General features: G+C 35.4%; 1 protein-coding gene across 2 annotated transcripts in view; it reads left to right on the top strand.

The window, feature by feature from the left end:
• TBL1XR1 (transducin beta like 1 X-linked receptor 1) overlaps nucleotides 1-25528 on the top strand; it is a 176795-nt gene extending 151267 nt beyond the window's left edge. For both annotated transcript variants that reach the window (XM_018047615.1, XM_018047609.1), the window contains 9 exons: nucleotides 2004-2067; nucleotides 2161-2258; nucleotides 3438-3498; nucleotides 11822-11943; nucleotides 12083-12157; nucleotides 16024-16151; nucleotides 16724-16889; nucleotides 19633-19734; nucleotides 20651-25528. In XM_018047615.1, coding sequence (XP_017903104.1) covers nucleotides 2004-2067; nucleotides 2161-2258; nucleotides 3438-3498; nucleotides 11822-11943; nucleotides 12083-12157; nucleotides 16024-16151; nucleotides 16724-16889; nucleotides 19633-19734; nucleotides 20651-20677 — 843 coding nt within the window. In that variant the 3' untranslated portion in view covers nucleotides 20678-25528. The remainder of the gene's footprint in view (nucleotides 1-2003; nucleotides 2068-2160; nucleotides 2259-3437; nucleotides 3499-11821; nucleotides 11944-12082; nucleotides 12158-16023; nucleotides 16152-16723; nucleotides 16890-19632; nucleotides 19735-20650) is intronic.

A 25871-nucleotide genomic window follows, 5' to 3' on the forward strand; every position in this document is an offset into this window, starting at 1 on the left:
TTTACTCTAGCTGTAGGACTCTTGAGAATTCTCTTATTCTATATATGATTCAATATCTTTGATTACTTTTACTTACTAGAAAATTTGATTTCACTATTGATAAAGCTTCATCCTTTCAGTTTCAAATATATAATTAACAGCTTTCTTTGCTACCATTCCCACAAGTAATTTGCAGAAAATTAGCATTTTAAAAGTTTCTGTATCTTTTCCTTTATTCCATGTTGTCTTTTTTCTTCCTTGTAACTTTACGTTCATTTTTTTAATACCCTCCCACTCCCCCAACTCTGGTTCTAGTAACTTCTTAGACTGTGTCAGTGTTATAAAGAATTTTAGAGGTCAGCTGTCCTTTCCTTAGCAAGTGGACATCCTTTCCTTCTCTGGCCTCTGTTTTAACAACATTTTGTGGGGCTTTTCAAAGTATCTTCTAAATCTCTTTCCAAGAAATAAGATCTGTCTTTCAAAGTGATTACACTATCTGAAGTTCTTAGTTTCCATGAAATTCTTCCAGAACTCATAGTAAGGCTTATTAGTGTTCTTTTCTAAATTTCCAACAATGTATTTACCCTTTCCCACCTATAAAGTTGAGAATTCTCAACAGTGTTATTTGATTGTAGGGTCAGAACTAAGAATTCCGTTCTTAAAATGGGACCTTACTATATGATAGGCCAAAGGCCTTATACCCTTCTTAGGCTGTTTGGCTCAGAGACCATGTTAATTAACGTTTACACTGAAAAGGATGGTTAACAAATGATTTGTTGAATTCGGTGTTTCTGAACTGCAAGTTAAAGCTTTTAAAAGTATAGACTTTTGGAAGATTTATTATTTGCTATGAACTTAAGTCTTCCCCTAGAAAGAGAAAATGTTATTGTTGTTTAATGGCTCATTTCCATGGCTAAAGCAGAAGCCTGTGAGATAGCTGCTCCTTATTATTCTCCTACTTTACTAATGGTCCATGGTCTAAAACCATTAGTTTAAAGGAAACTTTGCATTGTGCAGTTTGGAAATAAACTTGTGCTGTTAGCTTCAACATTGCTCCTTCTTCCTTAGAACTATAGGGGATTTCCAAATCCTAGCAGAACTGAATCTGCATCGCCTGTAACCAGCATTTGTCACTTAACTGTACAGCTAGATGACTGGAGAGGTCTGAAAAGGTGATCTTATTTTCATTTCTCTTGCCAAAAAAAGCATCAGCAAGGCAGGATTTCATTCTGTCTTTCCTGTAATGTTTACTCATCTCAGCAATAGTCTGTGTAATGTACTCTGAAACTTGGATTTCCACAGAATAAGTTGGATCTTAGCAAGTCCTGCCGTTGGACCTTAAGGATTCCTCCTCAGAGTAGAGTAGTTCTGGACAGTTGTACTCACTTCGTTAGCTATAAAGTCAGCCTACACTCTTTTCTAACTCTTGTTTTTATGTGTGCGTTGCTATTTTTATTGGTACAGGAAAAAATTAACGAAAGAAATGTTTAATGTAGTGATATTTAAGAATCTGATCATCTGAAACAATATTATTTGGAACACACAGTTTAGACAGTAAAAGATTTAGAGGGAGGACAATATGAGAACTTCTAACCTTAATGAAACATTTTGGAAGATTTTGATTTTTATTGAATACCTTTATTAAATCATAAGATTAAGATTTTGATGTCCTTTCTAATCCCCCACCTGACCCCCGCCTTTAGTCCTAGGCCTTTGTGAGAGTACAGTAAGTAGACCTCAGCCCCTGTAAGAGCGGTGATAATCTTGCTCCCAAGCAGTTACTGCCCTTCCAGGACTGGGGTGTGAGGCCTGCACCCTGACTGAATGCTGCCGAAATACTAGCTTCACAGCATGAAGGGTGTTCTGGAGGCCTTTTCTCACACTTACAAATAGGCAAAGCTGAAGGTCTTGAAGCAGAGAATGTCACAGACCTGCTGTACTTGGGATTAAACATAATATATTCTAATAAAATTTAAATACCCTTTTTGGGTTATATAATTGAAAGAAATGTGTTTCTCCAACAGAGTGAAGGTACACTTCTAGCAACTGGTTCTTATGATGGGTTTGCCAGAATATGGACTAAAGATGGTAAATAAAGCATTTTTTTTCCCACTTGTTTTTACTGTTGATCCAATTTATAAAGCTTAAAGTAATTTTAATGTTTTTCCTTTTGAATTTTAGGTAACCTTGCTAGCACTTTGGGGCAGCATAAAGGCCCCATATTTGCATTAAAATGGAATAAGAAAGGAAATTTCATCCTAAGTGCTGGAGTAGACAAGGTAATTAGCTTCTATAAAAGTTAATTTGTTAAAGAGTATACTTGAGAGTAATATTCTCCTCTGCTAATCACATAAATAATAAAACATTCATATTTGGGAAATTCACATGTGAATTTATGTTAAGAATAGAAACGCTTTCTTAGATTTTCTGTCAGCTCATTCTTAAATCTGTGCAGGTGCCCTTTATTCTTATCTGTGTGGCTGCTCTTCATTGTTTTGGAATTTGAGCCGTAGTGAAGTCATATATCCAATACTCTGCATCTCTTTTCTGTAGCTTTTAGTTAATCGCATCAGTGAGTATGGCTCTGGAGTGATTTCATGGGAAATCTTAGAGTCAGTCTGTTAGCTGAACTCCTAATGTTTAATTGAAAATGCAAGAAATGCAGGGTCTTTCCAGCTTTCACCTAACATGGCTGGTAAACTTGGGTAGGTTGAAATCGTTTGTTATTTCTCCTTCATTTTCTTAAAGTTAGTTCCTTTACCACACATCACAGAAAAGATTATTTTCTAATACAGGAAAGTACATGCCCATAGTTACCAGTGTATTGTCAAAAAGGGAAGTAGGCAAAAAGGAAGAATGTGAAGGTGGCCAGGAATGGGAGGGGAAAGCCTTCTTAGTAGTTACTGCCAATCTACAATACTTAATGACTCCAAAGTTATAAAATTAGTGTTGGGAGGGTATTAGTCAAATTGTGAATATATCCATTCAGATGTGTATGTTATACTTTGATGTAATATAAAAAACATTGTTTTAATTATTGTCAGAATTAAAGCTGCCTTTATAAATGTGAGCTTTAAAAATCTTAATATTGAGAATTAGCTGATTATGATATTAACCAAAAGTTTGCCTCCTCAAGCTACTACATAGCAATAAAAATCTGACATTAAATACACTACTACAATGGAGTTTCTTAATCTAATATAGTGTTTGGTACTTTGTAGACAACCAGTAATTGTTATTTGAAGTAAGCTGACTGATGAAAAGTCACCAGGGTAGAATTAAACTGCTTAACAGTTTAATTTAAACATCCTTTCCCTGCTCCCAGTGGAATATAGCCTCATTGTACTAAAATGTTAAATGCACTCTGACATTTCATATTGCTTTAATATGATGAGGCATTTAATTTATGTATATATGATAAACTTTTCTTAGCAATATATTTTTCTTTTCTATCTTAGACTACAATTATTTGGGATGCACATACTGGTGAAGCCAAGCAACAATTTCCTTTTCATTCAGGTAAATCTTCACAGTTTACATGAGAACTGTTAGAACTTTCTTCTGTTTTCCTAATTAAAATTTTAATAGCATATAATTCATCTAAAATCTTGAACTATCAAATGTAAGCTTTGTTCCTAGTCCTCTGAGGAGTTGATGTTCAGTGGCTTTCAGATAATTAATCATCAGAGGATCATCAAATGTTTTCTGTGAAATGTACCATAAAAAAGCATTTTCAACCTGGTGCCATTAGAGTTGGTAATATTTAATGAGAAGAACATAGATTTTTTTGATCCAGGATGTCTAGGTGTGCTTGTGAATCCCACTCCACTTAACAAGCTTCAAGACTGAGAGTCATTGAACCTTTCTGAGCCGTATTTTCTCTATCTGTAAACGAGGGATAAAAATAATACCGTTTGAGTAAGTGCGTAAGACTAATACATATATATTAAAATACTGCATAAACTCCTACAGATTTAGGTATTGTCATGTTTTATTTTAATTTATGTATCTAAAACAGTCCTCTTGCTTACCTAAAATAAAAATTATAAGGCTTTCCCGATACTGCTGGAACTTTGGCGCTTCATATATTTTCTTTTAGGAAATAATTTGATACTTAAATCAGATAAATCTGATCTCCAAAATAGTGTGCTGCTTTCTCCATGATATATAGCTGTCTACCAGGGCTTATATCCTGATGTGTAGAGACACCTTGATTTTAGTACCAACACTCTTGTGCATCCTAGAACTTTGTTTCTGCTTTCAGGGGGGATTCTGAGAACAGAAACTAATGTTAAACTGGAACAAGATCCCTAATAATGTTTAGAACAGTAGTTTTAGTACTGCCTGATTTAATTGCATCATGCAAGATTGTGTTGTGGTTGGAAAGAGTTTTAAATTGGAGGCTGAGTTAAGTAATTCTGGTTGTTTTCAAGGCTTTGGTAGTATCCTTTTTATAGTCAGTGGCACAGTGTTACCTTTAAAATTGAAATGCAAAGCTTTTGGCATTTTGCTTTTTTGTATTTCTTTAGTGTGATTCAATAAGTCAAATAAGGCACAAAATGATTTTTCAGTAGTATCTGAGTGGTATAATTTTGCAAGTTTGTGTTAAACAATTCAACCTGATTAAAGCCTACCACATTAATAAATATTTATTTACACATCAGTATCTGTTTACCTGTTTTAATCCCTTTCCGCCTTTGCTTCGAGTCTTCAACCAGATAGAATTCTCTTAGTCCTCTGACCATTCTGCCTAAAGATTTTTCCTACATCCTAGGAGTGATGGAAAATTGAAATAAGTGGGTGTGGCATTGTTATGAGTTGCTTTATAATGTGTGCCACCTTTGTGTTGGAGGTAATGCTCTTTATACACAATCCCATTTAGTCTTGGCTGCAACCCAGGGATAGATGATGTAGAAGTCATTTTACAGATAAAAAGCCATTTTACCTGTGATATTCTTTCCTGCCATTTTTTTTTATTTTTTAAATGGCTTTATTGAGGGGGGTGGTGTGTCCAGGCCCTCCATATCCTTGCCAGCACTTGGTATATGATCAGTCTTTTTAATTGTATCCCCTGTAATGAGTGTGTAGTGGTGTCTCACTGTGGTTTTATTTGTAGTTCCTAATGATTAATGATGTTGAGTATCTTGTCACGTGTTAATTTATCATCTGTATGTCTTCTTTGGTGACGTATCTTTTTCTTTTGCTTGATATAGAAGTTGAGGTCACTGATTTGAAACCTTTCTACTTTTCTAATGGGGATCTGACATTCAGTGCTATAAATTTACCTCTAACTACTACTTAGTGACATCTCAGAATTTTTCAGATATTGTGATTTCATTCAGTTCAGAATACTTTCTGAAGTAATTTTGATTCGGCATATTAATTTGTGAATAATTGGAAAGTTTTTTGAGGTCTTTGTAGCATTGCTTTCTAATTTTTAATAAAAATACTCATTTTATTTTTGACTGCACTAGGTCTTCGTTGCTGTGTGCAGGCTTTTTCTAGTTGTGGAGATTGGGGGGTATTCTAGTTACGGGGTCTGGGCTTCTTGTCGCAGAATGCGAGCTCTGTGGCGTACAGGCTTCAGTATTTGAGGCTTGCAGGCTCCAGAGCACAGGCTTTTCCTAGTTGTGGCACATGAGCTTTTTACCCTGCAGTATGTGGGATCTTCACGGGCCAGGAATCGAACAAACCCAGTGACCCCTACATTGTAAGGTGGATTCTTAACCACTGGGCTGCCAGCGAAGCCCGCTTTCTAATATAATTCCATTGTTCCTACAAATGTCATGAGGGTCAAGTTGTTTCATAAGGCTGTTCAAATCTTTTATAGCCCTAACTAGTTGTTCTGTCTACTTATACCACCTGTTACTGAGAGAAGGGTATTGAAATCATCAGTAATAATTGGAAAACACAGTTTCTAATTTCTTCCGTCAATTTTTGCTTTATATATTTTGAAACAGTGCTAATAAGGACATTAACATTTAGGAATGTTGCATCCTCATGTTGAATTGATCCATTAATCATTTTGTTAATGATCCTCTTTTTCTTTTTTTTTTTCCATGTTCTGCAATCTACATAATCTGATGTTAATGTAGCCCTTCAAGTTTCTTTTGGTTAGTGTTGGCATGGTATATATACCTCCATACTTTTACATTTGAAGTGTAATTTATATAGGCATTGTTTATTGCTTGTTTACTGAATATCAACCGCTGCCTTTTAATGGTAATTTTTAGGCTCTTTACATTTAATGTGATTATTGATATGATTGCATTTAAATTAATCAAATGTCTATTTATCTCTTCTTTTCCTGTTTTTCCACTTTCATTTGGATTATATGAATATTTTTATGATTACAGTTTTCTTCCTTTGGTGGGTTATTAACTATAAATCTTTTATTATGGTGGTTGCATCAGGATTTATAGTACACATCTTTAATTTAGCACTATATACTTTCAAGTGATATTTTAAAGAGATTAAATAATAATAATTTTTACTCATAGTTCATTTCCAGCTGTTCGTTTCTTTGTGTAGATGCATACACATCTAATTCATCTAGTTTCATTTATTTTCTGCCCAGATGGCTTTAACATTCCTTATAGTGCAAATCTAATGCTGATGAATTCTTTCTATATATATGAACAAGTCTGTATTTCACTTTCATCATTGAAAGATTTTGTTGTTGTTGAGTATAGAGTTCTGGGGTTGACAGGATATTTCTCTTGTAGTACTTCAAAAAAATATTGCTGTGTTGTCTTATTTACACTTGAACTTATTCCAGTTTTCATCCGTATTGCTCTGTAGTAATTTGTCTTGTTTTATCTGGCTGCTTTTAAGATTTTTCTGCTTATAAATGATTTTGTACAATTTGAATATGTTGTGCCTTAGTTCAGTTTTCCTTGTTTCTTGACCTTGAAGCTTCTTGGATGTCTTCATACATAGTTTCCTTCAAGTGAAAAAAATTTTTCACCATTATTTTTAAAGAATATTCTACTTCCTCCCCACATTATTTTTAACTTGAAGTTTTGAGTGTGTTTATTAGTCTGCTTGATTTCCCTAAATACTCTTCATTTTTTATCCAGTATTTTTTTCGGGTGTGCTCAGTCATGTCCAACTCTCTGACCCCATGGACTGTAAAGCTCACCAGGCTTCGAAAGGGCAAGGGTACTGGAATGGGTTGCCGTTTTGAACCCACATCTCTTTTATGTCTCCTGCAGTAGCAGGTGGATTCTTTACCACTAGCGCCACCTGAGAAGTGGGGTAATTTCTATGCTGTTTTTCAGGTTTACACTCCTTTTCTTCTAGTTATTTGTGAACTTTGTTCTGGCACATTGTTAAATTACCTGGAAATGGTCTGATCCTTTGAGTCACGCTTATGAAACTTGTTAAATGTCTGGGAAACAGTGCTCAGTGTAGAGCTAATTATTTCCTGATACTGAGGCAAGAACCTAGATGTACTCAAACCAATGTTCCCTGAATCAAAAGGTTTTCTAGCCTGCTGCATGTTTCCAGTCTTCTTTCTTCTAATCCTTTTCAGTTCTTCTTTCCCAAGGCTCAGCTAGTACTTATGCTGATTAGTATAGCTAACTGTGAGTTGGGCCCACTGCAGGTCTTTAGAATTCTGTCTGCCTAGCTCTCTCCTTTCTTGTGCTATGAATTCTAGCTGCCTGTGGCTCTCTAGATTCTGAGCTTTATCTCTTCCCCTCAGGAATTTCATTAACTCTTCCTTAGGGAAATTCCTCTTCCATGGGCCAAGATCTGGACATTTTTCCAAATCATATATGAGCAGTTAAAGTCACATTGTTGGTTGATTTCCTTCTCTGAAGAACCACTGTCCTTTGTTGTCTCGTACCCAGAGTCTTCCCTGGTGGCTCAGATGGTAAAAAAATCCTTTTGCAATGCAGGAGACCCAGGTTTGATCCCTGGGTTAGGAAGATGCTCTGGAAAAGGCAATGGTCACCCACTCTAGTCTTCTTGTCTGGAGAATTCCATGGATAGAGGAGCCTGGCAGGCTGTGGTCTGTGGAATCTCAAATAGTCGGACACAACTGAGCACCTAACGCTAGCACTAACCCAGAATCTTGTACTGTTACTTCATACATTTTGTAAGTGTTTGGCTATTTTGGGCAGGAGGTTAATTTGTTTCCTGTTACCCCATCTTGACCAGAAATAGAAGTCTACCATGCTTTTAAAATTACCATATTCTAATTCCTATACTGTATTTTCATCCATATACTCTTACATAAAGCATAAATCATGATTATAGATGAATTAACCATTTCATATTCATTAGGATAGCTGTAAAAAATAACAGTGTTCATAATGATGTGGAGAAATTAGAATCCTTATACTTTGTTAGTAGGTATGTAAAATGGTACATTTGTGGAAAAGAAATGACAGTTCCTCAAAAAGCTAAACATAGAATTACCATATGACCCAGCAGTTCTCCTCCTAGGTAATTGAATTGAAGGCAGGAACTTGAATGAATTCATAGCAGTATTTATAGCATTGTTCACAGTAGCCAAAGGGTGAGAACAACACACTGTCCATGAGCAGATGAGTGGATGAACAGAATGAGGTCTCTATATACATGGATTACTATTCAGCCATTAAAAAAAATGGATTTCTGATACATGCTGCAACACCAGAGAACTTGAATACCTTATGCTAAGTGAAGTAAATCAGACATAACTTTAAAAGTAAAGATTCAAGATTACAGAGGCTGGGAGGAGGGCGAAATGGAGAGTTGTTGCTTAATGGTTACAGAATTTCTGTTTGGGGTGATGCAGAACTTTTGAAAATAGTGGTGATGATTGTACAATATTGTGAATGTAATTGATACAGCTGAATTGTACACTTAATTAAATGACAAATTTCTTGTTATGTATGACCACAATATTTTAAAACTAATGTAATATGCTAAAAGCCATTGAATTGCACACTTTAAATGGATGAAATGTATGATACATGAATTATATCTCAGTGAAGCTGTTTTTTTAAAAAGGCAAATGAATATTAAATGCCTTTTCCCCTTCCCTCATAGGTTTATTTATTACCTTTCTGGATTATGAAAGATACATGGGTTAACAAAAAATAAATCAGAATTGGAGGACACAGAGATTGAATCTTAGTTCCAGGGCTTTTTTCTTTTTTTGCTGCACCTTGCAACTTGCAGGATCCTTGTTCCTCAACCAAGGATCAGACTCATGCCCCCTGCAGTGAAAGAGCAGAGTGCTAACCACTGGACCACCAGGGAATTCCAGCTCCAGGAATTTAGAAGATTGTGTACCCTCGGCCAATAACTTTTCTTAGCCTTTTTCATCATATGAAAAATGAAACCAATAATAGTAAATATACCTCTCACATATTACCTACATAAAAATATATTTTATGTTAAAGATGTGTCTCTATCCTGAAGGACTTATATTACCTAGAGTTATTTTTAAATTTTAGGAATAAAATATAGAGTAAGGAGGTATGGGTTCTTAGATCACACCAGTCTATAATCATTGTATCTTATGAGCCAAGCATATCACAGAACATTAATCATACAACTCATGTCTTAGCATTCTCCAGCTTCCTTCAGTTATCTTTACCTGGTTATACACTTAGTTTTTGTTTTGGTTTGGACCTAATAGTGTATTTGTTTAACTACTGTTTCTGATTTTCTCAGCCACCTATCTAACATTTTCAGATGATGCACTATCAGATTGATACCCTGGTGGAGCACAACAGATACTTGGCCTTCTTCATAGCGTTTTATTATATAACTTTTAATTGTTCTTTAAATTATTTATATTTTTGGCACACACACACCCCCATACACACACACACACACACAATTATTTTTTGTGGGGGGGTTGCACTGGGTCTTCGTTGCTACACACAGGCGTTCTCTGGTCACAGCGAATAGGAGCCACTCCTCGTTGTGGTGTGTGCACTTCTCATTGCAGTGGCTTCTCTTCTTTGCAGAGCACAGGCTCAGTAGTTGTGGTACAAGGGCCTGGTTGCACCGCAGCCTGTGAAATTTGCCCAAACCAGGGATCGAACTCGTGTCCCCTGCATTGGCAGGCAAACCCTTATCTACTGTGCCACCAGGGAAGTGCTTTCCCCCACTTCTTAACACTATAATAAATTATCATATAAGCATTTTGTTAAAATTATTTTTCAAAATTGTATCTTAATAATATTTAATGTCAAAATGAAGGTGTAGTTACTGATTCCAATTCCAAATCACAAAGACAAAATCTAAAGCAGGTAATTCAAAAAAGGGAACATAATATAAGGAAACTCTAGCAGAAGTCTTACAAGAGTGAAGAATAGAGAAGTAGGAGGTAACTCAGAGTTTAACAACTACAGTAAACCTAAGACTGTAGAGAAAATGATAGGATCCAACTACCCAGTGGAAATGGTGTCTTTAGAGAATAGGCTGCCTGGCGAGAGCAGGCACCGTGGAGCAATCAGAGTCACTGCCAAAGACCCAGTCTTAAAGAGAGAGGACCACAGAGTTGCCTGTCTGCCCTCTTTTTCCTGACCTTGGACTTCTGACAGTTTCTTTCACTTAATGAGCCCATCTAGGGTACTGCAGGCATGGGGACCTGCAATATGTCATGTCTTGGTGGCAAAGAAGGGCAGGGCAGAGCGAGGTGAGGAGTGGGCTGAAGATAAGCTCACAGAGGAACGGTTGTCTACATTGCTCTAAGAGGTTGTGGTGCACATGAACAACAGCATACCAGACATGGTGCTGATCAAAGTGGGCCAGTGTTTTTATTCACTGACTTAGTTGGATTCTCCCAGAAGCAGGATGGGAAAGAGGAAAGGAGCCAAGGAAGGGAACAGTTCTGGTGACAAAGGTCTAGGGTCAACCTAATTCATGCAGGGCTCTGAAGTGTTTGTTATATATCGGGATTTTCCTTGTCTTGCCAAGCAAGCTTCATTTTTGATTCTCACCTTTTCCCCCAACCACCTACTGCCTGCTCTAAATGCAGTGTTTGGTATGCTTCTGTTGCTTAACCCAGTTACTTGCTATCATTACCTTAATCTGCATTGCTAATTATAGAGAAGCTTTGCACTTTGCAACAGGGGAAAATGAGAAAGGAAAGAATCTTTAATCATATCCGAGCTAAAGTATTAAATGCCAGCCAGCTTTTGAACTTCTGAGGTTTTAAATTCAGTGATGTAGAATTTAAGATATATTTGACAAGAATCAGTTAGAAGCAAAATGTATTTGCCAATCATGTAATACTCCCATTTATCGGTTAAGTAGATAGTGGAAATGGTACTTACTTAGTGTAACATTTGTCTCACTTGTAATTTACAAAGTACGTTCATACACATTATCTAACTTGATGTTCACAATATCCTTGAGTACTAAGTGTAAAGGTTTTTATCCCCATTTTTTAGCAGAGAGAAATAGCGTGAGAGCTGACTTGCTTATAAGGGCCCATTAGTTAGGGAATAGCAAAACAAGGCTTCTTATCCATTGAACACTCACAGAATTTTAGAAACAAAAGGAAATGTAGCATCACATTTAATTTTATTCTTTTAGAAATGAGGTACCAAGAGTCCAGTGCTAGTAATTTACAGAGCAAACTCTCAGGAACCCTCATCTCCTGGTTACCAGGCCAGTATACTTTCTATTAGGCTGTGTCTCACATAGAGACAACCAAACTGAAATGTATTAATATTTGCGATATTTAAGTACCATAATCTTGAAAATTCTATTAATATAAAAAGAATAAAGCAAATTGTTTAAGTTCTTAATGTCCAGCAATGTTTTAAAACTAAAGCACCTAGATTTCAGTACGTGTGGAATGAATACAAACCTGGCCTTTTTTCCTTTGCAGCACCAGCTTTGGATGTTGACTGGCAGAGCAACAACACTTTTGCTTCTTGTAGTACAGATATGTGCATTCATGTCTGTAAATTAGGACAAGACAGACCTATTAAAACATTCCAGGGACACACGGTGAGAAACTTTTTTCTCCCTCCTTTAAAGCAATTATGATGACTAAGTAATGTTTCAGTGGTTTTGAAGTATGTGTTTAATACCCAAAGAACAACCAAGTCTATGAAACGAAAATGTGAATGTTTACTGTTATTTTTAGAATGAAGTAAATGCTATCAAATGGGACCCAACTGGCAATCTCCTGGCATCCTGTTCTGATGACATGACCTTGAAGGTAATTCAGATAGGAGGGAGGAAGGGGGCTGAGGAGTTATACAGTGTGGCTGCTCTGGCCATTCTCAGAATGTGTCTCTTGTAGTTGGGAATTATGATACTAAGATTTGTGCTATTATAAATTGCCTTTGCTAGTAATGAGTCATATATTGGTACAATGAAAGGTTATTTGCTCATGTAAAGATCTGACTCACAGGTAATTAATGAAGATCTTTGTAGGATTCATGGATTTGACTGATATTCTGAGCAGTGTATTAATTGGATTTTTGCTGTGGCGTGGATATATATCACCTTTGCTCGGAAACTGATGTGTAGTGGATATATAGCTTAATCGGTGAATGAGCATAGTTGACATGTCAGAATTCACATCTCAATATGACTTTACATTTTTCTTGTTTTATAACTAAAAGCAAAAGCTAACACCTAGCCCCTGTGTATATCACATACCAGAATTAAGGGGTGAGAAAAGCTTTTTGAGATAAAGAAAAATATAATAATCTTCAAAATTAATGAAGCTTGAGCTGTATACTTCATCAAATTAGCTCTACTAAAAATAATTTACCTTTGACTTTACAATGCCACTGCCTACAAACGTGATAACCTTTATAGATAGGATAATCATGAAGGAAAACTGCTTTACCTGTTCCCATGAACAGATTAAATGTAACCTTGGTAACCTGGTGGGGTTTTTTTCCTTAAATACCAGCTATGTTTTTAGTTAGGTTTTCTCAAGTCTGGACTCCTTTGTAAGCATTGCTGATAAAAATGCTTTTCTTCACACTTGTATTTGTGAGATTACTTTGTAAGTGTGTGCGTGCATGCATGTGCACACACCTGCTCACTCAGTCATGTGTGAGGACCATAGCCCACCAGCCTCCTCTGTGGAATTTTCCAGGCAAGAATACTGGAGTGAGTTACCATTGCCTACTCCAGGGATTGAACCCGCATCTCTGCATCTCCTGCATGGGCAGGCAGATTATTTACCACTGTGCCACCTGGCACCCTTGCATGCACATACATTATGCTTATAAAATGAATAAAGAGCAGAAAACTTCTTTGGGAGCAGAGTGTGGTACATACAAGGAAGTGAAAGAAGGCCAGTGGCTACTCTCAGCTACTGATTTGCAGTTCAAGAGATATGTTTGAATTAGAAAGTGTTAGAGAGTTTTGTTGTTGTTATTCTAAGAATAATAAAAGGTCATAGAATTTTAAAGCAGAAGCTATAAGGATGGATAATGTCTAGTGAAGCCATACTTTGAGAAGAAGGAATAGCAGATGAATGAGAAGATTATGCTTAGCTTGGATAGTGCCTTTGAGTCATGCAAGTGGAAGTGCCAGGCTGGTCTGAGGCTCAGAGAAGAACTCAAAGTTTGACGTAATCATTCGGGAATCCTCAATAGATGGATGGTCATTCAAAGCCATGGGCGTGGACAAAATTGTGTAGGTAAAAGATATTAAGTAAAAGAAGAAGAAAGCTTTAAAAGTCTTAAACTCTGTAACATTTACCTGCTTTAAGAAGAATCAGGTTCCAAGAGAAAACCTAGCAGGAATGACTTCAGTGGAAATAGTATGTATGTGTAGAGAAGAATATTTCAAGGGAGGTATTGAAGAGAATGGTCAGTAGTATCAGTGCTATTGAAAGCTGGCATGAAATACGTTTTGGAAACTTATCTTTTGCACGTATTTACATGGAGTTATGTATACCTAGGATACAAAACCGGAGAAGGCAATGGCACCCCACTCCAGTACTCTTGCCTGGAAAATCCCATGGGCAGAGGAGCCTGGTAGGCTTCAGTCCATGGGGTCGCTAAGAGTCGGACACGACTGAGCGACTTCACTTTCATCTTTCACTTCCATGCATTGGAGAAGGAAATGGCAACCCACTCCAGTGTTTTGCCTGGAGAATCCCAGGGATGGGGGAACCTGGTGGGCTGCCATCTGTGGGGTTGCACAGAGTCAGACACAACTGAAGCGACTTAGCAGAATACAAAACATTATGATACTGTTTTGTTATCTCAGTTTCATTGCAGAAGTGTGAAATCCCAGCTGATTTTTGTTTCTTTGTTGGCACTTGTGTTTGGTGTATGTTTGTTTTGGGCAAGATTTTCCGTCTTGTCTTTATTGAGTGATTTTGTCAGAAATACTGTTGATACAGGTTTCTCTTAACTTTTGCTCAAAAACAGTACGAGTTTTTAATCTGTATTGCATAATAAACATGTTTTCAACTTGAGAAAAGTGTGTTTTCTGCTTACCATTTTAACTTTAATTATTGCTTTTTTAATGGTTTTTTTCTATATGGATCATTTAAAATTTCTAAATCTTATTATGGTGAGAACAGATGAGATCTACTTTTTAACAAATTTTAAATTGTACTATACAGTATTGTTATCTAAACACAGTGTTGTATGGCAGATCGCCTCTAGGGTTGAAATTTTATACTTTTTGAATAGCAGCCCACCTCCACCACAACTCCTTACAACCACCATTCTTTTTTTCTTCTTTTCCATTATTGTTTATTATAGGATATTGAGTATGATTTCTGTGCTATATACTATAGGACCTTACTGTTTATCCCCGCCATTCTTTTTTCTTTTTTTTTTGCTTTTATGAGTTTGATTCTTAGATACTTCATGTAAATGGAATCATGCAATGTTTGTTTTTAAAATATATCCATGTTGTCTTGTTGAATACTGCAGGATTTCCTTATATGTTCAGTCTGAATGTGCTCCACTGTGTGCACGCGCATCTTCTTCTTTTCCCATTCACCCATTGTTGGACTCTTAGGCTGTTTCCATATTTTGGCTTTTCTGAAGAATGCTGCAGTGAACATGGGAGTACAGATACCACCTCAAGAGCCTGGTTTCATTTTATATGTTTTATATATATAGCCAGATGTGGAATTGCTGGTTCAAATGGGGATAGTTGCTAAAATTTGAGGGAGAACCTCCATACTGGTTTTCATCATGGCTGCACCATTTTGTATTCATTTATCAGCAGTTTATAAGGGTTCCAAGTTCTCTATATTCTTGACAAAATTTTTTAAATTTATGGTAGCCATCTAACAGTTGTGAAGTGATATCTCATTGTAGTTTTGATTTGCTTTTCCCTGATTATCCGTGCCATTGAGCATCTCTTCATATAACCTGTTGGCCATTTGTATGTCGATTTGGAAGGAATGTCAAGTCCTTTGTCCATTTTAAAATTAGTATTTTGCTTTTGAGTTGTAGGATTTCCTTACATATTTTGAAAGTTATTGGATATATGGGTTGCAGTATTTTCTCTCATTCCATAGGTTGTTGCCTTCTTACTTTATTGATTGTTTTCTTTGCTGTGCAGAAACGTTTTAATTGTATGTAGTCCCTCTTGCCTTTTTTTTTCATGCTTTTATTGCCTATCCTTTGGTGTCAGCATGAATCATACTGTATTATCTGTATATTCCTTACCTACTTTCCCTTCCCCATTGCCATATAGTTCCTAATTCTGAATTCTAAGAGGAACTTATAATGTATATCTTTATTTTTAAAGGATAGCATAAAAACGAATGCCTTAAATATTATAGTATCATTACCAAGGAAATTACTGAATGTTTATATTTGTACCATCTGAAGCTTTCAAAAATAATCTTAGAACTACAATTTATTAAGCCTCACAATACTGATTATTAGAATGGACTTGAAGCTAATTTGTCATTTTAAAAAAACAAATATTAAATATATTCTACTACATTTTAATTTCTTTGCATATATTCTCTTGATCTCTGTAATTATTGTTATGGTTATGCCACATATTTTGGACTGGCTAGCTCATATTATAAACATATCCTTTGTATGGAAAGCTAATTTACACACACTTTTCCTTTTTGTTTAGATATGGAGTATGAAACAAGACAACTGTGTCCATGATTTGCAAGCACATAATAAAGAAATTTATACTATCAAATGGAGTCCAACAGGGCCAGGGACAAGCAATCCAAATGCCAACCTTATGTTAGCAAGGTAACATTTCTGTTTTGCTTTTCCTTTATGAGTCTTTTACAAAAAGAAAATTCTTACATTATGGCAGAAAATTAGGAAAATTCAGTAAATTGGGAATGTGTCCTGCAAGGAGTATTTTTTAAATGGGAACATTTAGACATTTTATTATTTCAGCTCATAATGGATTTTGTTTATGGAGATGTCAAATATTTACTGATAATATCAAATATTGATTAAAACCTATGTAACTGAGGCATGACGCAATAAAGTTTTTTCAGCATCAAAATAAATAATAAGTGTATATTCAAAGTAGTGTTTCGCGAATCAATATAAAGGAGTTATTTAAAGAATAAAGAAATACAGTAAATTAGCTTATTTATGTTTTCCAATTTACAGATGTGGAGATGCCCTTAATGGAAGCTGCCTCTTCTCCTTTTAGCTTTGTTTCCAGAGCACTTTCTTCCTAACAGCACAGTCTACTTCTCATAAGGAATTTGTGGCTAGCTATAAGGAAAGACGGTCATTGTAGTTTGGGGGTGGGGCTGGGAATTTCATTACTTATAAAATCTTTTTTTTTTTTCCTCCTTTGTCAGTGCATCCTTTGATTCTACTGTTAGATTATGGGATGTAGACCGAGGAATTTGCATCCATACTTTGACAAAACACCAAGAGCCTGTGTACAGTGTAGCTTTCAGTCCTGATGGCAGGTATCTGGCGAGTGGTTCTTTTGACAAGTGTGTGCACATCTGGAACACACAGGTATGTCTGGGCTATTTGAAGAGTCACATATCTTTATATGAGTAAGAAGTGCTTGCCTAAACAAATTTTTTTTCCCCAATTTTGATTGTCATTCCTTTTGTGTTATTCATTCAGTTCTTAGTTTTTAAGTGAGTATTTTTTGGTGGCATTTTTTATAGCTTAGTAAAGATCAAAACCATCTGAAGTGAGATTTTCATAATATTGACCAAAATTTAGAAATAAATTTAAATTCTTTATTTTTTCAACAGTTTTACAGACATAAAGTATGAGAATTTAAGATGCATTTATTTAGATAAATGATGTAATTTCTTTATTTTCTAAAAGAATTATCTTTGAAGAGGGTATATATGAGCAGTTAAAAAAATGTACTAAAGGACAGGATTTTATGATTCAATACAAAATTTATCAGAGAGAAACTTAAAACTATATACTACATTTCTAGAGACAATGCTACAGAGATCTTTTCTTAAAAATGGAGAAAACAGTTCTGTTGCTTTCATTCTTTTTCGTCTTTTCAGTGTTTTAGTTTTTACGTGCCATATACTGTTCTCTTCAGTAACAGTTACGTGACTCTACCTGTCCCTGCAGTATCGGTTTAATTTTAATGAGTGTTACTTTGGAAGTCTCCCTATTAAGGCTCTCTTTCTCCCCTTAGTAGAGCTTTGTAATTTCTTCATAAAGATCTTCTTTTATTAAAAATTTATTCTGAGGTGCCTTACATATTTTATTGTTACTATGTATAGCATCTTTTTGGAGAAGGCAATGGCACCCCACTCTGGTATTCTTGCCTGGAAAATCCCATGGACGGAGGAGCCTGGTAGGCTGCAGTCCATGGGGTCACTGAGAGTCAGACATGACTGAGCGACTTCTCTTTTACTTTTCACCTTCATGCATTGGAGAAGGAAATGGCAGCCCACTCCAGTGTTCTTGCCTGGAGAATCCCAGGGACGGGGGAGCCTGGTGGGCTGCCGTGTATGGGGTCGCACAGAGTTGGACGCAACTAAAGAGACTTAGCAGCAGCGTAGCATCTTTTAAAACATGTGTTCATTTTACTTACTGATGGTTACTCATGTTTGGAGCATTACAGATTTTGGCATGTTGATGTTGACTTTGTTGACTTCATCAACCCTGCTGAGCTCTCTAATTTTAATTATTTCCCAGCTTGGCGGGATCTTAGTTCCCTGACCAGGGATCAAACCTGTTGCCCCCTGAAATGGAAGGAAGTACTGAGTCCTAACCATTGAACTACCAGAAAAGTCCCAGTCTTTGTTTTGACTGAATAGCAGAGACGACTTAATAATAATCTGCCTATTGTATTATTTTCTGTCACTCATTTACTCCATTTTGAGTAAATTAATTTAAAATAAAATTTGGGTAGAGAACAGTAGAATTCTAAGGGAAGATGCTGTTAGACTTTTAAAGACATTTGAACAGCTATCCATACTGTTTTGTTGTTTCACTATTGTGTATCAAAATGTCATTTTTTTTTCAAGTTTGAAAATAATAAAATGCATCTTGTGAGATTTCAGTGCAGGAAAAAGTTGTTATTTTTTTGTCTTATACATATGTGATATATATGTATGTGTGTAGTTTGTGGGTTTTTTTTTTTTTTTCCTTCCCATTACTTGGTTGATATGTTACCTAATCATTTGACAGATAAATTCTTATAGTCTGGTCTGATCACAGATTTGAGTAAATGCTAAGAATTCTTTGGCAGTTTTAATGTAGATAGCTCTTGCTTATTGACCATGCTGTTTGGGTTCAATTATAGCCTAAGTTAAGCTTAGAAATTGGTAAGTACTGTTGAAGGAAAGTGCTGGTTCTTTTTTAAAGCCCACAGTTGACTCTCTATAGATTTACTCTGTACGTGAGCTTATTTTAGATTTTGTTGATGCCACTCCTTTCCCTCCTAATTAATTGTAGATATATTTAAGGCCTGCTGTACTCATACTTTTTCATTAATCTCTTAAATTGTGAGAAATTTTAGATAAGAGGGAAAAAACAGTAGAGCTCTCCCAATATGGTCAACTGTATCCATGCATCTGTGGTTTCTGCAGTATTTCCAGACTGACTTTGAACAGGAAAACAAGGAAAAATGGTCTCCCAGCTTAGTGATTAACTTAGGGCTGGCTCTGTCAGACAGTGTTTACAAGATATGTGTCTTGCTGCCATGTTGTTTTTAGGTAGTTCTGATACTTGTAGTTTGAATTTTGTAGGTCACCATGAAGCTGAGACATACTTTCCTTGTTTGTCAGGACAGAACACCAAAAGCATGTTTTCCAGTTTCTCATACAGAACCTCTTACCTTTGACCTGTTTAATGACTTGTTTCCTAAGAGAATATATTTTTGTACTGAGTTTTAATTATTGAATGGCAGCTGAATGATTTTGATTACCATTACCAAAGGAATAAAGTAATTGAGCCGTAAACTGTGTGTGTGTGTGAATGATCTGTTAACAGAGAGCAGGTGTGTGTGTGTGTGTGTGTGTGTAAATGATCTGTTGAGAGCAGGCATGTGTGTATGTGTGTGTGTGAGTGAATGATCTGTTGAGAGCAGGCTAGTGCTACCATTTTGTGAAAGGATTATCATATTACATTTCTGGTATTTCAGAACTTGTGTTTGAAGTTGAAGCTAAATCTTGCATTGGATTGCTGGAAATAAAGCCGTATGATATTTTGACCTCAGCATTTGAACATACATAATACTTTATCATTTTTACGATTCTGCTTCTCATTATTTTAGACAGGTGCTCTAGTTCACAGCTATAGGGGAACAGGTGGGATTTTTGAAGTTTGTTGGAATGCGGCAGGAGACAAGGTTGGAGCCAGTGCATCAGATGGTTCAGTAAGTACAATGAAGCCTTCCAGAGGGGTAGATGCGTGTGTGTGAGAGGGCACAGTGGAGTACAATGAAGCCTTCCAGAGGGGTAGATGTGTGTGTGTGAGAGAAGGCACAGTGGATAAACGCGGCTTGTGCTGGTGGTGACTGCCAAAGTGTTCTTTATAAAATAAATTTTATGATATGGGTATTGATCTTTTTTACTGAAGACTCTATGCTTTTCATACTCGTTTCATTCAAATAGTGTAAATATAATTTAGGGTATCTTGGCCAGAGTGCCTTCAAGATCAAGAAATGGACTGTAGAACTTCATCAGTGAAATTAAGTATAGCACAATATCTCTATGAGAGAGATTCGAATTTTTAATGCCTATTTTTAAGCTTCTTTTCTTGTAGAAGCTTGCTGGTAGCCCATGGAAGGGGGGAATAGAGGCACTGAGGGGTCTACATTGAGGAATGCGTGATACCAAGAGGCTTTCAGGGCGAGGCTGGCAATGTCTTTACAGAAATGCTCGTTGTGGCTTCCAAAGTTCTGAAAGCAAAGGGAAGGTGGAAAGAGTATAGCCATTAGCTGTTTACTGAAGCGATACCTTAATATAATCTGTAGTGTCTTTCATTAAAATTGAAGGCATATCATAAAAAACAGTCTATTTTGAATGCATTTATTTCTACTTTTTAATTAACAGAAACCAAATCTTAAAAATTTTAGCCATGGTTCTTCTGTAGTGCGAGCCCGTGATTATTTCCTCCATCTTCTTTCACGTAGTTTATCTGGTTGTTTATATCCATTGCTATGATTACTTTTGTTTTATCAGTTTCATGAACTTGGAACTAAGAAATAGATTCCAAACTGTACTATAAAAAAGTTAAAAATGTACAATGAAATTCTTTACACACTGGTTGATTATTTTAATTTCTTACAGGTTTGTGTATTAGACCTTCGGAAATAGCGCTACTAGTTGGAAGCCATGGACCGACTATGAATGTGTATATAGCCAAAATGACTGTCCCCGACCCAAGTACTGCTATAGTCCCACTTGAACCATGGCCAGTCCACTACAGCCAAATCTAAGAGAAATATATACAAACAGTGTATATAAACAAAATTGCACCCTGAAGATGACAGAATTTTGTCACAGCTTGTGAATTCTGTTCACCAAGTGCTGGAATCAAATCTGCTGTGCCCCTAAAATAGCATTTAGAAGTTTTGGATATGAAAAACAGAAGAGAGAAAAAATATGCGTTATAAAAGCAGCCCATACATGTACCAGTTTTTGGATACTAATGACAGCCTTGTTTATCCCCTTTGAATCAGCAGACACCATGGATTATATTCTTTTTTCCCTTCAGTAGTTTAGCAGTTTGTATGTACAGAGAAAACGGACTTACAAAAACTTGCAGCAGTAGTTTGTTCTTGCTTTTAAACTTTTTTTGGTTTAGTTTATGGATGCATGAAGTAAGGGAGTGAATCAGTTTCTTGTTTATATTTTTTTTCACCTTTTAAACAAAAAAAATTCTTAAAAATATTTTAATGCATTCTTTTGAAGAGATAGATGTTTGGTACATTTATGGCTCCCAGAGCATATATTCAATTGGTGCATGTTGTAGACGGGGAAATTGGAAATTAAATGGAACTATATGACTTTGGTCATGTCAATCTGTAAGACACATCAGTAAAAGGGTATTATGCTCTGTTTTTTGTTTTTGCTTTTGCTTTGTTTTTCTGTTGTGGGGTTTTTCTGTTTTGTTTGTTTTTTTGGTGATGTGGCTTAAATGCAATAGTTTCTTTTTTTGGGACATATTTCTGCCAATTAAAGACTAGAAGGGCACAAAAATTTTTTAATACCATAGAGAAGATGCATAAAAATATCTTCTGATGTTTTGTAGCCATAACTAAATTATGGTTAAAAATGTGCACTATTGTGAAAAGGAGCAAAGTAGGTTTGGGTGTTTTTGTTGTTTGTTTGTTTCTTTTACTTTGTTTTTTAAGAGATTAAAATGTTTCTGGATAAGGAGTAGCTTCTCCAAAGTGTCCATCATTCTGTTGTAGAAGCTTAAATATGTAATGTAACCAAACTCCAGTATTAAAAATCTCTCATGTTATTTTTCTTTATACAAAGCAAGATAACGGCATATAACACTGCCATTACATGGCAAAATGTTTGCTACCTTAGTTTAAAAACAATCTTTAAAACAAAAGACTTGCTTCAAGGTGTTCTTAAATAGCAGTGATTCAAAATTTTTAAAAAAAGGTATAATTGCACTAACCTCCCGGCTGCTCTGATTCTGCGTTTGTGGTACTTGTGACTACATTTTCTCAAATATAGATAGATTTAAGCTGCTATGTTTTGTTTTTTTTAGTAATCACTACTATATCATGTCTTTTACTCTGTTTATAATATCATGTATTTTCTTAAAGGTATAGGTATCAGATCAAACCTCCTCTTGTGCTCATGCAACTAAAAGCTAAAATATACAGAATTTACAAATGATAGCATGGGGCTATGTTTATATGTGTGATTAACAGGGTTTGTCATGATTAATGTAATAATTCAGAAGTGTCAGTTTTGAAGAGAATAGTTGTCAAATTTAATATCACAAAAATTTTAATTAAGGAATATCATTTATTATCAAGCTTAGCAAATTTATAACACTATTTCTGTCACTAATTATTTGAAGCTTTTACTGCTAAAATTTTAACCTATGTTTTAAGTAGAAACTGATTTAACCCTAGTAATGCAGCTTTGATTTTCAGCATTTGTTGTTTTGCTATTTTACAAAACAGCATTGATTGAAGCAAGTCTTGGTTTTACTAAGGTAGGATAGCATTTGCTATTGGTAAAGAGAATAAATACACTTAATTTCACAATACATTGTTACATGTACCCCAGTTATTGCTAGTGGGGTCTAAGATACTGTAATAATATTTTTTAAAATTTACATCCAGAGAGGCAGTCATTCATGATGGTTTTGTGCCAGCTGTTTTTAGGGTTTTGGATCACATTATAGTTATTTAGAACTATTACCCTGTGACTTACGTAGGAAACCTAATATGCTGAGTATCTGGCACTTGAAATCCTGCTTTTATCGCTGGAGGTCCACATCTGTGGTTGACCTCTGTTGTTTTAAAAAAAATAAATAAAAATTTAAAAATCTGTGCAATAATTTTTAAATGTGCTCCCAGGAATAGACACAAATGTTTTGAGTATGTTTAAGCTGCATTTTCCTTTAGTGATGCATTTGTCAATTGCACTGAATTTAAATCTGAAAGTCAGAGGTGGTTATTGATAGTACTTTTTGTATTTTGATATGGACAATTTATTCATTTGCATACAGTTATTGACCTTTTTTCCCCAGCTGATTAAAGATAGTCACGAAGTTCTGCAGTATAGCTGCCAAAATCGACAGCTACATGTTTATGGTGTTGTCATCGTCTCTGTGTTTTTTGTTTGTTTGTTTGTTTGATCTTTAGGTATTTTACTTAAGCATAATAGCCACAGTAGGGCATATAAAAGATTATAAATACAGAGCTTTATTATCCTGAAGTCTTGGGTCTTTTAAGTATAAACTGTCAGAAAGGTATCCATTTTGTAGGCTTGGGTTCTTTGTGAGCATACAGTTATTTCTTTTTTGCTGCTGTTCTCAACATCATCATTGCCTGCTGATGTGCCACGATGCTGCTCCAGTAGACAAAAGTAAGATTGCCTCTAATTTGAGCAGTAACATGATTATAAGAGACCAAGTTTCACAGCCTGTAAAGTTCTATATTTGAGGTTCTTGCTTATTTTTTCCTTCCTTTTTTTTTTTTTTTTCTTTTTGCCCCCTCTAAGAACTTATCTGAAGATCTATTGATTCCAGTAGATTTTCTGTGGTGTTCATTATATGTCATTGTTGTATAGGCTACTGTAAGACACTTACAAGGAAAAATAGAAAGGAAAACTTAAATGAATAGAATACTTACTGATTAAAATAGAGTAAAGAAAGAGCAGCTGTCATTCTTGAACATCATAAAGGAATATCTTTTTTCTTCTTCATGTAGGATATCCCGTAAATTCTTATCTTTGTTCCATTCCCGGTTTACTGTCATTGATCGGGTACCATCATTAACTTGGACGTGACTTTTAGAAGTGATAACTTTTAATTTCCTGATAGGTCTTAGGGTGTACTGAATTCTGTTTTAATTAATTATTCTCTAGGTAAGTATGTTTTAGGATTAAACACCTTTTACAGATACTGAAAGTGCCTCCTTTTGTGGTGTAAAAAACAAATTATGGTGCAAAAAGTAATCATTAGATTGAATTACATGAAGGTTTTTTGCTTTTTGACATATAGAAATGTCAAGAGAAAGGCCAAAGATTTGTACTTTTTCACTTAACTTATAAAGCACTCCTTTTTTCCTTAAACTTACTTCTGTCAAATTAGATTTAATGAGAGAGTACTATTTTTAAGGAGCTATCTGTTTATGTAGAATGATTTTGTTAAGAGTTATGTAAACTATTACTGAATAGAGGCCTGAAGAGGAGTATGCATTTTTGCTGTTTAAAGGAATCAGAAATGACTATTCTTATGTCAGCAAAGATGTTAAGTTTTACTAGATAAGCAGAAAAAATAAATCTCAAATGCAGTGCTATTTACTCTTTTCAAAACAGTTTTCATTTTCTTAAGCACATTGTACATTTCTGTAGAACCTGCATTTTTTTCTCGCATGCTAAAAACGGTACTTGCATTTGGTGAATTACTGTTGACAGTTTCCACAGAAATCCTGTTTCAGTGGACCAACATTGTGGCATGGCAGCAAATGCCAGCATTTTGGGGAATAGCAGCAAATCTACAAGAGACCCTGGTTGTTTTTTTTTGTTTTGTTTTGTTTTCTTCTGAATCAGCAGGGATGGAAGGGGAGTAGGGAAGTTATGAGTTACTCCTTCCGGTAATAGCTCTGACGTGTCACATTCAATATCAATTAAAAAAAAAAAAACACATGAATCTAGTTAAGTGTAGAAGAGAGAGCGAAAAAAGAGGAAGTGTTCACTTTTTTAATACACTGAGTTAGAATTTGATGTCTTATATCAGTAGTTCTGAAGTATTAATAGCATTCTTTATTTCTGCCTTTATGTTGACAGTGTTGAAGCAGGGTGAATAACTCGGGCATATGGTTTTGTTTTTTTTTTTTTTTTTTAAATTTTCTCGTAATCTGTTTCATGATGTTTTCTTTGGAGTTTATGGATAAGTTCAAGAAAACATTCTGCATGTTGTATCTAGTCTAATGTACTTATCCATCTCATCAAAAACAAAAACACGCAGACTGCATTTCGTAGCTCTGTAATCCCTAAATACAGAAGTAATTTTCTTCTTTCCTGACTTCGACATTGTAGCTATAATGTTCTAATTTTTGATTTCTACAAATCCTTTGGGTCTAATTCTGTGAGCCTACTTATAGCACTGGATTAAAATGTCTGCATCATTTCTTTAGTTATCCAGTTAACTTTAAAACTGTTGTAAAAGTGTAAACCAGCCCATGACAGTCTTTTGTACATGTTGAAGAACTTTGTTGTTCAGTTTTCATGACTGTTGTGTAAGGAAGACTGATACAGATACTCTATGCTGTCCTGGACCATGTTAATTACACTTGCGATGTATTTTGGTTCCACATCACAATGATTTGTCCCCAATGACCCTTTTATCCTTTCTAGGCACATTTTTTGTTGTTGTTGTTGCAGTTTCCCTTTGCATTGTATTGCTTTGACAACTGTAATTTGAATCAGATCTGAAAGAGGTCCAGAATAAAATATATTTTGATATTATGTTGGCTGTGTACATATATAAAACCTTTGATACCTATGTAGTTTGTATGGACTATTTCCTAGTCAAGTAAAGGGAAAGGGATGCTCTTGTTTACAATTTCTTGTTTACATTTTATTGCAATTACTCCTCTGATGTTCTTTTGTAGAATAAAGTTTTTTTGCTCTGAGTTAGCCTTCATAACATAGAACATCATGTTGCTTCTCCCATGCTGGTGTTACCAATCATAACAACTGCCATCAGAACCCAAACCACTGTATTTCATAAATTTACTGTTTTACAAGATACACATAAAGTAAGCCCATAGATAAAAGTGCAAATTTTACTATTTTATTACTTCTCGTA

The sequence above is a fragment of the Capra hircus genome, chromosome 1 (assembly GCF_001704415.2).
Source record: "Capra hircus breed San Clemente chromosome 1, ASM170441v1, whole genome shotgun sequence".
In the NCBI taxonomy this organism is placed as follows: domain Eukaryota; kingdom Metazoa; phylum Chordata; class Mammalia; order Artiodactyla; family Bovidae; genus Capra; species Capra hircus.